Source organism: Arvicanthis niloticus, chromosome 8 (genome assembly GCF_011762505.2).
Source record: "Arvicanthis niloticus isolate mArvNil1 chromosome 8, mArvNil1.pat.X, whole genome shotgun sequence".
In the NCBI taxonomy this organism is placed as follows: domain Eukaryota; kingdom Metazoa; phylum Chordata; class Mammalia; order Rodentia; family Muridae; genus Arvicanthis; species Arvicanthis niloticus.
The window spans coordinates 84,899,378-84,915,634 of NC_047665.1; the positions used below are offsets into that span (position 1 = coordinate 84,899,378).

General features: G+C 41.1%; 1 protein-coding gene across 1 annotated transcript in view; it reads right to left on the reverse strand.

The window, feature by feature from the left end:
- Positions 1–16,257, reverse strand: part of Bmper (BMP binding endothelial regulator) — a 230,661-nt gene that overhangs the window by 183,795 nt on the left and 30,609 nt on the right. Inside the window, exon 3 of the mRNA XM_076938811.1 lies at positions 9,364–9,412. Within this exon, the coding sequence (XP_076794926.1) occupies positions 9,364–9,412 (49 nt within the window). The remainder of the gene's footprint in view (positions 1–9,363; positions 9,413–16,257) is intronic.

Below are 16,257 nucleotides of genomic sequence, written 5' to 3' on the forward strand. Positions count from 1 at the left end.
CATAAAATGAGCCCAACACAGCAGCTCCCAACCTGTGGGTTGTGATCCCCCAAAACCACTGGAACATAAAGATATGTGCATCACGCAGCATAACAGTAGCAAGATTTTGGTTATGAAGTATCCATGAAAATAATTTTATGGTTGGGGTCACTACAGCATGAGGACCTGTATTAAAGGGTCACAGCATCAGAAAGGTTGAGAACCACTGGCCTAAATTGCCCACTTTCCCTTCGCATGTGTTTTTACTCTTGTGGTATTAAACATTTTCAGAGTGAGGAAAAACTTCGTAGCGCTTTCCTTCGTCACATGGGCTCTCATAAGGAAGCTGTGCCTAGACACCCTGTCAACTCAGAGGACACATGGCAACGGAAAGAGGACGAACATAAATTAATTAAATCCGCAGCGAAGCAATAAAACTCATTTTTCGTATTAGCTGCCACCTTTTTCAGCAGCCACACTGTTCTGAGGGAGAAAGACTGCCACACACTTTCAGCGTCATTATTAAAATAACTGTTAAAAAATATCACCAAGACTGGAAAAATGGCATGGGCCCTGGGAGCTGTTTCTGGCTTCTCCATCTTTGTCTAAAATCCTTACTTCTCATACTAACAATGAGCAGAGAACCAGGCCTTACCATTGCTGTTACTGTATCCCCCTGGCACCTTAAGCACTAACCTGGTTCAGTCTTTCTCTCACTCTTAGACCTCTCCAGAGGTTCCCAGAGTCACTTTTTAAAGCCTCTTTACTCCCTCTCATACCTGCTAGATACCCACAGTTAGCTTTACAGCCTCTCTTCTCTGTCCTCTGCTCAGTTGCCTTGTACCCTGACAGGCTCTCTGGATGTCTCCTGTTTACGATAAGACCCTCCATAAGCCTTCTTCAACATCTGCCAGTGTTCACAATTTCAAGGACAATACTTAACACTTGATGGACCATGTTCTACCTGACTGAGGTATACTCAGATTCCTTCATATGTGGCCAGAAGATCTCATCCTGTGATTTTTATATGCCCTTCCTTTCCCAGGAAACCCAAATCTCATCTGTTCCTTTGCCCACCCCAACGGACACAGAGATCACTAAGTTCGAGCTCACTGAATCTAGAGAACCATTCTTGAAGTTCACTTGCATAAAGTGTGCTTTTTGTGCTCTCTCTGCATGCACAATGTGTAACCACAGGTCCTTCACAACACTTTATATGTAGTAAGTACCTAATAAGTGTTCAATTTAGGTGGTATGAAACAACAAGCACCTAACTACAGCTATTCCTACAAGCCACAGAAAATAAAAAATAGCAAAGGTGACATTCTTCAGACCTCCTATCTCCTGAGACTCTTAGGCATATGGACCCAATTAAATTCACCTCCAGAAAAAACCAAAGTTTTCTTGGATTAATACAGATAACTTAATTTTCAATAATGTGCCCCTTTTCTCTAAAATCAACTTTGGTCCCATAAATTATTGGTTGTTCTTAGAGTATTTTATTATTGTTGTTGTTTGTTTGTTTACTTGATCTTATTTATTACGCTTTTTGTCATATTTATTTAAATTAAACCAGACTTGAAGTCACTTCTTACTAGGTGGCAGAAGGAAAGAGTTCAGACAGACCTGCCATTCTTTGCTGTTCCTGGTCTCCAACAGGGCACCCCCCACCCTTGGCCTTGGTCAATAAGCCCCAAATTACCCCAGTCCAATACAATTTTTTTTAATGAACCACTTTTCAGAACTTCTCCAGAAACATATGGAAGTATAGTCAGAGGGATAAACATAAAGTCTAACTGGCCATTCAAGGGCTTAAATCGTGTCCTTAAGAGTTCATTTAGTCCAGGTTTTATTACTCTTCAAGGCTCTACCTGCATGAATCCTGCAGGCAATTTTGCTTATTTTTGTGGCTAATGGGAATTTTATGGCCAAAACCATTTCCTTCATCCCAAGAGAAGAAGTCAGACTCACAAACTGAGTTGCTAAAGAACGTTGTGGGCCCCTCACATAACATTCTTCACGTAACTTTTCTGCTTTTGTCTCCCAAACAAGAATTCAATATATGACCTAAATTAAATAACAGACAATAGAATAAAGAACCATTTCACTTAACTTCTGATGATTGTATGAATGAAATCTTAAATACACAGAATTATCTGATGAACAATGACTTAGATGCAAACTCGGCACCACACTCCCACATCCCGTGCATGCATTTCTGACCTATGTGATTATTAAAGACATGCAGGTGATCACATTTGGCTGCCAGTCTCATGACTTTATAGTATCATAGCAAAACAATATCCATCCTCGATAATCTATAAACCACAAGTAAATTGGTCTTCTACTCAGTAAAATAAACATTTGAGCTTGCAAAGAACTATAACAGGAAAGGAGATGTGAGATCTATTGAGGGATGAAAACACTTGCAAGCTTTGCTCACGGGTCATGGGTCATGCCACCTATCCTTGTACTTGACGAGTCTGACCATGAACGTGCCTATCTGTGCCTATCTGTGCCTATCTGTGGGCCAGAGTGTTTCTCTGTGCTCAGTGGCATTGTAGCAGCCATCCAGCATCAGCATCCCACTGTCAGGCAAGGGGAGGTGGAGAAGTTATGCTGAACAAAGATAGAGGAAGAAGCAGTCATATCCAAAAGTCTGTCCTGTAAAGCCATCAGACAGGCTTTTCAATCTGGGGCAGGACATTGCCATTAAGAGACCATTACAAAGATGAGAGTTTCGCTGCTTGCTTGCTTGTTTGTTTGTTTAATTTAATGTTGTATAAAAACCTCCTCCAAGAAGAAAAAATGAAAAGTGAAACTTAATCTCTTTGTGTAATTGTGACAGGTGTGGCATTGTGCTTCAAGCTTCATCTGAGACTAACTTTTAGCTCACAGAATGCACTACTGGACAGACAACATTTTCGTCCATTTTTAAACATGAGGGAACAAAGTTGTGGAAACTGAAAGGCTCCAAGCCAGTCACCCGGGTGCTCTTGATATCTCACCCTGAACCAAGGGTTGATGATCTAAGTGGGCTGCCTCTCTCTCTCTCTCTCTCTGGAGCTCAGGAAGTGGTACCTAATAATGACCTGGGTCCAATCACACAATGTTTTTCAATGACTACCGAAAGCTGGTGGTGTCAGGCAAATGCAGACTTCAAGGCTGGGATGTCAAGAGCTGACTTTTGTAGGTTTGTATTTAAATTCTGTTCTAAATACCTTTATGTTTGGCCACCAATTGTGTTATTCTGGGGATCTTTTGACATAGGAAACAACAAATACTAAGAACACAAAGGACCAAATTCAAACACCTATGGTTTGATTCGCATGCTTTTGAAGGAGGTGTTTTACAATTTGGGGTGTATAATACCAGCCTAAGAAATTAATTTGTATTTGAGGACAGAAAAATGTCAACAGGCTCTTAGGATGAATCCAGTGAGTGTAGACCAAAAGGTAGGAACAGAAATCTTCAGTTTCCCAAATTATTTTCAAAGAAATCAGTGAATACCACCTCTTTGATGAGAAGAAGAAGACAACTCTCTCACACACATATATCAAATGGCACATATGTGGCTGGTGTGCTTGAATTTCATATGATGCCCTTTTATGGTTTATTAAATAGACTTGTCAGGTCTCAATGAGGAAAAAAGGTTGTTCATAAATAATCTAATACTACCTTATATTTTATTTTTAACTAATTATTGTATTCATCAGAAGGTGTAAACACACAGGGAGGTGTATATACCTTGAGTAACCATAGTAAAATATCAAAACCAGGACATGACATCAAGGTTGTCTACACAACTCATTCACATTTCACCAAATTGTACATAAATGTACTCTGTGTGTGTGTGTGTGTTGTATGTGTGTGTGTGTATTCCTATAACCAATCAACTTACAGAACCATGCTAACACCATTCAGATTCTCAGACTCTTAATATACAGCCACAATCACTCTGCCTCTTGTTTTATCCTGAACCCCTGGCAACCACAAGTCAACTCTCTATGTCTATAATCTTATTGTTCAGGAAAATTCTATTATCAGGAGCATAGTTTGTGTGTATATAGTGAAGCCTTTGAGACTGCATGTGTTCTTGGAGAATTTCTTTTTGTTCCATACAAGTTATTGGGTCAAGCGAGTGGTCCTTTCCATGGCTGCTCAGTATTCTCTAGCATAGAAATACCACTGACTGTATAAATATTCCCCAGTGAAGGACATCTGGGCTGTTTTATTCATTTGTTAGCTTGCTCGATTGCTTTTGCTTCTCTTTTTGCTTATAACAAATAAGACTACTGTGCACACTTATTCAAGGAATGAATGTCCAAGAGCGTACTAACTACCAAATGACAAGTGTCTGCTCAGTTTTATGAGCAACTGTGATGCTGATGATGTTCAGTAGGACTAAGCCACATGATGCTTTTTCCAGCAGTAATATGGAATTTTCCACTTCTTCACCATCGCTTCCATTTACATCTTTTAATCCATTTCTGTACATGAGTAGCAATGTCTCGTTGTGACTTAGATTTGCATTTTCCTGATAGCTAATAATGTTGAGCTTCTTTCGGTGTGATGAAACACCACCTGTGCATACTCTCTACTGAACTGTGTCTCTCGGGTTTCACCTACTTTCTAGTTATGATTTTTTTTTTTTTTTTTTTTTTGGCATGCTCAGAAATTCTCCCAGAGGGCTCGTGTGCATTCTATTGATGAGACCCACGGCTCCCGGTTTCCTTTAAAGACTGTGCTTTTGATGTCACGTCTCAAAACTTTTGAACAGTGCTAGGTCCCAAATATATTTTTTCTACATGCTTTTTTTTAAATGTGTTGTTCCTTCATAAAACTTTACTGATGGAATTTTCCCATGGTTTAGCACAGTAGTTAGACTGTAATAAACATGGCTTTAATATTAAAATTTTCCTTTCTATCCAAAGGCACCAGGATTCATTGCAGTAAATAAAAAATATATATGCTTAATATTTTGCAAACTACTTGTTTGGGCTGTTTTTCACATTTCACATGAAAGCCTGTGATCAATTTTGACAATTTTTTTTGCATAATTTATAAGGTTTAGGTCTAGTATACTAGTGATTGGTTTAACTTATTACCTGAAGCTACCAAGTTGCTCCATAACAAATTTTGAAAAGGATAGGTTTCTTCCATTGACTTTCCTTGTTTAAAAACAGTTGGGTATGTTCACATTAGTATAGCTCTGGATTCTACCTTGTGTCTCATTGATCTGTGTGTCTCCTTCTTACATGAGCTCACACTATATTTCTGTAGCTAATAGAAGTAGACTGAGTTCTCCTATTTCTTTCTTGCTTTTAAGAATTGTTTCAGCTATTCTAAGTCCTGGGCATTTTCACGTAAATTTGGGTATAATCTCACATATAGCACACACCTATCAGACCCATGCTTTTAAATTTTATTTTAGAAAGTATTTACATGGGAATATTAGGCTTAATCTACACATCGCCCATAAGTCTCCTACAGTGGGTTAAGCTCCCTTCTGTTTGCCCAACATCTCTCAATAACGGGAAACATTTGTAAGAAGCAAAGGATTTAGGGTATCCCTTAGAGACCTGCAAAAATGCAGATTTCTGAAAAATTGGCTTTCTCTTGTCTGCTACCTCCTCAGCATGGGCTCTCTTCTGTCAAGTTTACACGGAACCTCACTGGCCAGGATGACATCAGAACTGTGACCAGCAGAGAAGGCTCACCTGATCAAACCTCAGAGCACAACTGTAGAATCCTCTGGAAGGTTGTGTGGCCCCTCTGACCCCATGTTATCAAGTCAGAAAGGGTAATTCTTGCCTTATTTGAAATATGAGGAGACAAGTGCGTTAAGAGGAAAAGCTACTCATTCTAGAAACTAGGCAAGATTGATGGAGGCTTTAAGCTATGGGCCAGAGATATGGAAGAAACTGAGTATTATTTGGCAAGAAAAGTAGTTTCTGAATATCTGATCATACATCCCTCAGGAGACATGGAGAGCAATCTCCACATGCAGAGTCACTGTGAGTACAGCTAATGTGGAAGGAGCATTAGGAGCAGCCGAGCCAAAACTCTCCAAGGATCCTGCGTAGGGGATTATGGATTTTAGCTTGTCAACAATGGCTAACCTCTGCGCCCAAGTATTTGGGGTAAGGAGAACTGTTCCTGTTTTCCTAATATTAGTACTATTTGCTCTGTAAAACCTTCTATCTTTCTAATGATAAACCATAAATACTCAACTATTGCTCCAAGTAATGAATTTTCACCAGGAGACCCTGTTCTTTCTCTTACATAGCAGATAAAACTAAATAAGATTAATGCCGGTCATATCTTTTCAGTTTTAACATTCTGGCCCTCCTTCACTTGCAGCTCTGATGGAAAATTACATATGTTAACCAAGATACTATGTACTCCAGAGGCTCCCAAGCTCACACCAGAACATCTGAAGGTAATAAAGAATATGGATGGCCAGCAAAAACCATCAGTGGATGAATGAATAAACAAAATGTTGTTTAAATACAAAATGGACTGTTATAAAGACTGTGGGGCAAGGAAGCGGTGGTGCCAACTACAACCTTGAACACCTTCTATTGGTACAATAAGCCACACAAAAAGGACATTGTATAGGTACTTATGTGAGGTATCTAAAATGGATAACCTAAAGGATACCACAAGTATAAGAGAGGTGAGCAGGGGCTGAGGGAGGAAGGAGCAGTCAATGGGTACAGCGTTTGCAACCTGGGGTGAGAAAAATGCTCTTGAAGCAGAGGGAACTGAGGAGCGGGCAGTCGTTTGAGTGCACACTACTAGGCTCTCCCACTGAGATGGGTTACATAGCTTCGTCTGATATGTAATGTGTCGTGATAGAAACAACGTGGACTCACTTGTTGAATGTGTGGAGATGGGCGTCAGCCATTTGACTACTTCATAAGCTGCATTCAGCAAGGCTTAGGAAGATGTCATTGGTCTAAGGCCGAGTAACCAGAAGTGGCAGAGGCAGGAACCGATTCCATCGTCCTTTCCAAGCCCAAACCCGGAAGCGGCATATTTTCCCTGCAAGTTGGGAGGAGCTAAGGTGGGAGGAGTAAGGAGAGGAAAAGGAGGAGCTAGAAAGGAGGCAGAGATGTAGGAGCAATAAAGAACCACGTATGTATCAGGAGCAGCCCTTGGATAACAACTTATATCTAGGTTAATTAATTGGTTAACACTTCCAATTGTGTGGGCATCTTGTTATTTGAGCATTGACAAATGTATAAAGCTATTGAATAATCTTTAAACATTAGAGTCTCATTTTCTACTGGGTACCTTGTGGATGGCAGGATGGTCTGGGCTCAGCCCAGCCTTGAGGAGACAGCGTGGAAGATTGGCAGAGCCATCTCCTATGCTGGCCTCTTGTGGGTGGCAGGCCAGTGTCTCTGACCACCTGAACGGGAGGATTGAGATGGTGGCCTGAGCCGCAGCAGCAGGGAGAACACAGCCGTTGTTCATAACCTCAGGCCTAGCCTAGTTGGGAACATGGCGGCTCCAACTCCGTAACTACAAGCCAGATCGGTTGCTGCCGTTTTAAATAATTACTTCAACAAAACTCTTTTTCATTTTATTCTCCAAATAACTGGGTCTTTATGATTTTTCTATAGTCCCCAGACCACAGCCACAAAAGAGCCTTGTCTTAATTCCTAAAACTATAAAGTATTAGCCTGTCTTTTGTGTTTAGCACCTCAGGGTGGCCTTGCATGTAGGGGTTGGAGCTTGAGTCCTTGTACCCCATTCACAATCTCATCAGAGCAGCCCTGGCGTGGCTCCCCAAACTCAGCAGAGAATAACTCACAGAGCACTTCTAAAACTGTCCAGATGTTCCAGAGCCTTCAGAGAACTGCCTCCTGTGTTCAGCATTAGGCAGCCAATGCCCAAGCACGTCTTCAGCTAAATATCCCCAGCCCTTTAACTACCACATGACATAAAAATACACTTAGGTTGTGTGGAATTCAATGAAGAAATCAATAAAGATTCAATAACATGGAACTGGCCAACTCTGTTTAATCATTTCTCATCCTGAGTTGGCCTTTCTTACGCTCTACCATTTTAACTCAGCTTTTAGTTGGATCGGGTAACCAGCTAATGTGAGTTGGTGGGTCAGGAAATATTCACATGAGGTGGTGTTATGAGACACGCACTGAGCTGGGAAGCCTGAAATCTATTTCCTCTTTCACTGTCTCTCTGACAACTCTCTTCTTCCTACTTCCAGTCACTTGGTCGCCACTATCTGGCAGGCACACTGGGCAGAGCTGAAAAAACTAGGAGTGGGAGGAGGAGTTGCTGCCAGTTTAGTGGGAGCTGCAAAAATAAAAATGTACTGTGATAAAGGAGAGAGATACCCAGCTCTACACCATGTAGCCATGGATGTCAGGAAGCAGAGCCTGGAGTGAGAGCCAAAGAAAACCACCAAACTAATCAAGTGATATGTGTGGAAAGGAATCCGAATGGGGCGAATGGTGCAGGTAAAGTGCTGTGGTGTGGGTCAAGGACAGAACATAGAGCAACACAAATGAATGGATTTGTTCTCCTATGTTCTCCTATCAGACGCAAAATGTCATATTGAGGGGTGAGCAAACCAGCCCTGTGACCAGGCATACTGGTTGTGGTCAGGCACACTCACCTACACAGAGAGGAGGAGGAAGAAACCATGAATAAGCTAACTGCCCTCTATCTCTCCATACAGTTCTGCCTAGGTCTTTCTACATGCCTGGATCCATAGTTGCTCTGAGTATGGCTGGCAGAATGCTAAAATGGTTGTCAAGGTTTCTGCCTTTGGACATGCATCTACCTTGTGAAATCCCTTCCTTGAATGGGAGTACACATTAGAATAAGAGGGACAACACCCTAGTTATTAGAATTTGTTACCAGACAGGAGGAGAACAAGAAGGAAATTATACAATTATACTTAAGTTCTCTGATCACATTAGTTCTCTGACCACATTAGGTTGGTTGGTTGGTTGGTTTGGTGTGTGTGTGTGTGTGTGTGTGTGTGTGTGTGTGTGTGTGTGTCTATATGTGTTTGGTGTGTGTGTGTGTGTGTGTGTGTGTGTCTATATGTGTCTGTGTGTGTGTGTGTGTGTGTCCCCCTCAACTAGCCCTGGGGATTGGACCTAGGAATTCATTCACACCAGGCAAGCAATCTACCACTGACATGTATCCAGTCCTCCGTTTACTTTGTACTTTGAGTCAAGGTCTCACTGAATAGTCCAAGCTAGCTTTAAACTTACCGTATAACCAAAGTAGGCTGTGAAGTTTCTATCCTCCTGCCTCAACCTTTAAGTAACTGCAGTTTTCAGGCCAGAGCCACCAGCTCTGGTTTCTTAGTCAGTTTTTACTAAATCCACTTGACATTACCTTGAATGAACCTGATGTAACAGACGACCCATGTCAGCGAGCCTACGGGTCACAAAGGTGTTCTGTCGTTGGCAATGAGAAGGAAGCCATTCCACAACTGCAAATGAATTTTGCTGACAAAATTCCTGAGTACAGAAGAGGGTTCTGAGGCTTGAGCAGGACTCCAGACCTAGCTGTCACCTACACTACAACTTCTCAGGGCAGCAAGACATCCTAGAATGTCAACAATGCACCAATCAGAAGATAATGACCTTGATTTTAGGAGTCGGAGATTGCCGTAACTAGTTATGCATGGGTAGAAAATCAATACTTTGGGCACTTGCAGTAAAAGTAATCTTTGTCAGGATGACTGTGACTAGAGGGGGCATCTGTGCTCTGATAAAACTATTGTCACAGAAGATAATGGGGAGAGAGCCGTCATTCCCTCTTTCTCTGAGGAATGTCCTCAGCTTGTCCACACTAGAAAGGTGAAAACAAATGCAACCGAAGTCACTCGCACTTTAGAAATCTAATCTCCTAATTAAAGGCAACCACATACTCCCTAGGAAACCTGCCACCCCAAATCCTCCAAAATGGCAAGCAATGCCCCTGAGGAAGTGGACTGAGACAAATGTCACAGGAAGACCTATCTCTCTGCCTTCAGTTTCCTTACCAATCTTAACAGCAAAAGCAGATTTCTGCTAAGTGTGATTTTAATGTTAACAAGGCTTTTTTAAACAAATAAGGCCATTTTAACTTAAATGCCTAAATACCTTGATTTATATTATAGGTAGGTAATCTATGAATTACAACATTTTGTACATTTTTTTTTTTCACCTAGTGAGAAAGAAAGGGGGGAAAGAAACCCTTGGTTTCTTTGTTTGGTTGGTTTTTTTTTTTTTTAATTTTTGTTTTTCATTTTTGTTTTGTTGTTGTTTGTTTGCTTGCTTGTTTGGGGTGTGTGTGTGTGTGTGTGTGTGTGTGTGTGTGTGTGTGTGTGTGTTATTGTTGTTCTTTATGGTGTGTGTATGTGTTGTTTTGTTCTTATCTTTAAAAGTACACCACAAAGCCTACTCACATTTCTGAAGCTATATAAATAAAATGAGCTCCACTCACAGATTAAAACATATATGGATATCCAGTTTCCTGCAGCTTCAAAGCATACTGAAGTTAATAGTTTTAAAAGTTAAGCAGCTCAGTGGTTGGAAGATGATGCAGTGTTCCAAGAGGTTTTAATAACAGGTAGAGCATAAACTCTAAAAAGTGATACATCTCCAGGAAAAGATGCAGAATAGAAGGGTTTTGAATGGGAAACCTGCTTTATTATACACAAGTTTATAAATTCTTAATTGTATGAATGGATCTCTACTAGAAACATTTGAGCAGAATCTGTTAGTGTGTGTCTATAGTCTCACCCCTAGAAGTGGGAAATCTGCCTGAATCTACGAGTTCAAGACTTGTTTGAAGAACATAGCAAGATGCCACTTTAGGGAAACAGTGACAACTCCGGAACCAGGCATGCCCATACAAAACTCTTCTAAATTGTTTCCCTGGGACATCACAGTAATAATAAACAGATATGGCTACCATTGTTTTTAATGGTTAAAGATGGCCAAAACATACTAGTTAATAACAGAAAGTCACTGCTTCCTAAGCCACAAATTGGTTTCAGTCACCTCCTCAAAGCTGCTCTGTCCACAAACTTCTTTTGAAATTGTTGATCCACCTTGACCATAAGAGCCTATGCAGGGGCAGCCATTCAGTGAGACAAAACTGCCAACCCTCCATGGATCTTATCTTGCAGGAAGCAAGACTCCAAAAAGGAAGGACAACACAACAGGTGGCATCTGAATTCCCTTAATGAATACTGTCAAATCCCTAACCACTAGTTTAGAATAATCCTGACCTGCACTTCAGGACAGCAGCATCTACAAAAAAAAAAAAAAAAAACCCAAGGTTGAGGTTGATTGAGATTGGTTGAGGTTAGTCTTTTCTTTCAAATTCATTCTGTTGGGATTCAGACCCAGGACAAAAGATTGAGGTGCCTATTTAAAGTAACAAAGTGGACCTGACTTCCAGGTTCTCCCAGCATCCCTCAGTCCCTACTGTTACAGGGCATGGCTGGCATAACCCACACTCTACCCTGAACTTTCCAGCCCAGGGGAGGGGCTTCCTCTCCCCCAGTGCTCTTCACTATATATAATCCAGACATTTTGGTGAGTTCTTTCTCTCTCTCTCTCTTCTCTCTCTCTGCATATCTCTCTGCATATCTCTCTGCCTCTCTCTCTCTCTGCGCTCTCTCTCTCTCTCTCTCTCTCTCTCTCTCTCTCTGCATCTCTCTTCTCTCTGTGTGCACTTTCTTTCTCTTCCCCTTCCCCTCTGTATCCTTCTGCATGGCAACTTCACTGACCCCATCCTGTGTGGTTGGTGAACTCATCTGAAAGCTGCCACCAATAAACTTGCTTTTATACTTTAATTTGGCTTGAATTGACTCATTTCACCATCAGAGAATACTTATCACCTCTCTCCAATTCATCCATAATAGTTTGAAAAACTAAGAGTCAGATCTTTGACCCCAAAATAGGCCCTTCCTTTTGGCAGTATAAAATCTGAAGCAAGCAATGTCTATTTGGATCATACACTGACTACTTGACAAATTGGTCAGGTCAAGGTAGAAGGAAAACAGAAGGTGGATGAAGGACTGTTCTTTGTTTGGGGAACCATCAGCACATGTAGCTATGATTGCCAAGAGAAGTTTGGCTGGAAGGAAACAACCTTATGCATAACCTGTACTATTTGAATGGTATCCCTTAATTAACAATGTTCAAGTTATTGCTATTACTCATAAACTTCTTTGACTCTTATTACTGGTTTATACAAATAAGCCCAGTTCCCTTGTTATTCCCAGGTATGTAGCATTCAAATTTATCAGAACCTAGGGAGAGTTGGCTTGAGGTGCAAGTCTCAACTTCGTTCATTCTGTCTTACTTAGGGTTACTATTGCTATGATGAACCACCATGACCAAAAGCAAGTTGGGGAGAAAGGGATTTATTCATCTTACACTTTTATGTTGCTGTTCAACATCAAAGGAAATCAGGACAGGAACTTAAACAGGGCAGGATCCTGGAGGCAGCAGATGATACAAAGGTCATGGAGGAGGGCTGCTTACTGACTTGCCCACGGTGGTTTGCTCATCCTGCTTCCTTACAGAACTCAGGACCATCAGCCTGAGGACGGCACCACCTTTGGTGAACTTTTTTCCATCAATCACTAACTAAGAAAATATTCTACAGGCTGGCCCACAGCCCACAGCCCACAGCCCACTTCTCAACTGAGGTTCTAGCCTCTCAAATGATTTTAGTTTGTGTCAAGTTAACATAAAGATATCCATCATACATTCCTTGTGCTTTCATGAGACACCGTGAGATATGTTTCAATAAAATATGAGAGTGAAAAACTAGAATACGTGGCCTACAACCTATCAAAAACAAGACAAAGCACAAAGGAATCAAAGTCCAGATTGTGAAAAATAAACACTACTTGACAAACAATACACTATTTTTTCTATCTTTCATCAAAGCAATATGGACAATTAATATTTCATGTGTCCTATAAAGAAAGAGGATAGAATTTGACCTATAAAGTTTGAAACACACTGTATTCATTTATGATTCCCTAACATATATTCAGATAACAGACACATTATTGTTCATGAAAGAACTCCAAATTAAAGGGTGATTTCAGTCCAAGTAAACATGGAAAAGCTGCCAAATCCATCTGCCTGGCTTCCAGTGATCTCATCTGTTTTCATCAAACAATATTGAGCTTTCTCAAATTAGGTTAATCTTTCGCCTAGTTATTAGGCCATTTGGATACAAATTTATAACCATTATTAATAAGAAGAAAAACAATCTTGAGAAGATGCTAAATCTTTTGCTTGACAAGAATCAGTTATAAATTACTTGCCTTTGCTTTAGGGATTATTCTGGGCTCACAAAAGTTAAGAACAATCAATTAACAGCATCATCCATAAACTAGCTGGCATATGGCTCAGTAACACCATTGAGTTCATGAATGAATGAAAGTTCTCATCAATAAGAAGGGCTGTGAGTGTGAGAAGTTACAAACACATGATGGCCAAGCCTTTCAGAGGACACTTTTGGAAGAATGGTCACATTTCTGCTCTTCAGCAATCTACGCACCCACTACTTCTTCCATACCAACATCCCTTTCAGGGGAAACTAACTCCAAGACAAGATAATACTGACTTACATTATTGTCTGTCCCTCCCCTCTCCCAGGTAATCAACAAACAAAAACTTATTTCAAATTAGTACTGATACAGTAGGCCTGGAGGGAAGCCTGGGAACTGGTATTTTTAACACAGTCCTTGGATAAACTGGAATGAGAATAATTTCAAAGAACTAGTTCATGCCTTTGTGTAGACCTGAACCTTCAGGAGTGAGCCTTCCACAGACTAATCCCTGGGACTGAGACCAATTCTTTCTTGTTCACGAAGATGCGTCGCCTGCTCTACAATAGTTCCTTGGGCATGTGTTCGGCTCCTGTGTCTAGCAGCTGCCCCCTTTCCTTTCCTGCTCGCTCTAGCCTGCCATCCTGAGTTTCCCTCCTCCTTGGCAGGCATTGGAGACATAGACACCCTCTGCTTTATCGTTGGAAAAAATAACACCATGATAACTGGATTATCTCACTTGTATGGGTCCTCAGATTCCTCAGACAAAACAAACAAACAAACAAACAAACAAATAAGAAAGAGAAATCACTTCAGTCTTGTGGGAACTACTGGATGAGCAACAAGATCCCAGTCTGCTGTCCAGTGATGGAGGAAAACAAGAGCCGTTGGCACTTCTTGGAAAATAACAAGTATGGGAAAGGTCTTAAAATTCATCAGATAATCCCACCTCATAACCTGAGGGATCTAACAGTGAGAGGTCCACAACATTCATCAGCCTTGGGAAAAAGCTCCTGGAAGATACAAGCTTGAAAGTTAAAAAAAAAAAATCAACATTCCCAAAATGATCTTTTCCTGTGAGAATGATGTCATCACTGGAGAGCTGAGTACCTGATCAGCCCCTGGCCTGTAACAAGGGTAACAAGGAATAGCAATCACTCTTAAAGATGCATAGAGAAGGGGTAGGGCCATAGTCCCAACACACAAACATCAAAGTTTGTTATTATTTATAAAGGAGTAGAACTAAGCTTTGCATAATCACAAATGAACTATGCATCTTAACTATAGAAATGGCCCAAACACATAAAGAGCTCATAAAATAAGATAGAAACATAACCATACATTTAGGACAATACATGAAACTTAGTGGCAGTTTCAGTGAGAATGTCCCCAATAGGCTTGTGTGTTTGAATGTTTCATTCCCGGTTATTTAAGAAGGATTAAGAGATGTAGCCAGTCACAGGAATAACAGCAGGAATAATAACCCTTCTTTTTTTTTTCCTTCAATAGCTAATATGCTAATTTTGGATAATTCTAGATCTGTACTTCTGTATCCATGAAAATAGCATCTCTCCAACTACTGTTCCTCATCACGTGGGGCAAACAGCTTACAAGTTCTGAAGGAAATGCTTGGGATTCTCCTAAGCCACGTAGTACCATCCACTGGAGTAGAGCATATGCCCATCTCCCCAGGCCTGGATTCCTAACTCACTGCCTTCAAAGAACAACAATGCATGCGCACAGCCTGACAGGCTGATTCCTTGGCTGCTTGGTAAAAGCTAAAAACATAAACACTTATCAGAAGAGAGATGTTAAGTGAGTTATCATGCGTCAGTTCCACAGAATCCATTCGACAACTGAAAAGGGGAGGAAGTGGACTGGGAAAACTCCTAACGCACATTATTATTGAGCTTTTGAAAGCGAACTAAGACGGAGTACGTATGTACTCCATCTCATCTCTGTACAAGAAAAGTGCACATGAAAAATTACATCATAAAAGCCTGCAAACATTCTGGGATGGTCGTAAGAAATTGATATCAGTTGTTTCTGAGCTGGGTGGGTTTTTGTCAGATCAGAAACACTTGCTTCCCCTTCCTGCCTAAATACTTACTGTGTTGATGTGCTGGTTACCTAAAACTGAAAATTAAGTAGAACTAGGTTAAGGAAATGAGTGAAGAAAGAGTCGGGAAAGAATATTAAAAAAAAAAAAAAACGTCCCAAGAAACAATAGGAAGTGGTTAGTCAGTTTGGGGATTCAGGCCCCGCCCTCCCCCACGTTTACTTATTCACACAGTTGAGTAACGGAGAGACCTTTGACACACGTTCTCCAGCATGCCAACATCTGAGTTAGATTTTCTTGGCCATTATGGGCTGTTTGGCTTTGGTTCCCATGTCATCATTCTAAAGCTTTCAAAGTGGAAAGGGAGCAAAGGGTCAGGAAAAACGATGGCCTCCCAGCTACCCAGCACAAGTTTCCCACACCAGGCGTGGTTAGCTGGAACAGATATTCTCTCTTAGCTCTGGAAGGTGAGGCTTCTTCTGGGATCAGGGGCTGTCTGGCCTCAGCCTGCATGGGCACAGGCAGGGGTGGGAGGGTGTTCTCAGTGGAAGCTTTGAAAACACTGCCACCGAGGTCCATAGTTACCAATACAACATCTATGAGTTAGATGGTTGGACCACCTACTCCTGTCCATGTCTCTGTCATTTAGCAGGTCTGTGATGCTAAACACACCAAGAAAACCCCTCAGAGTTGCCGTTTTCATAACACAGAATGTGGCTCCTATAATGCCTCTCACATTCCAGAGGGACGAGTCGGTACCTGGCTATAAGTAAATGCTTCCTCGGGACTTTGCACTTTCTATTTGGATAAAGAAGATAACCCTTGTAATTCATCATCACTACAGGCAAGGCATTTTAACCAGTGTTCCCCCAGTCCATTGGCT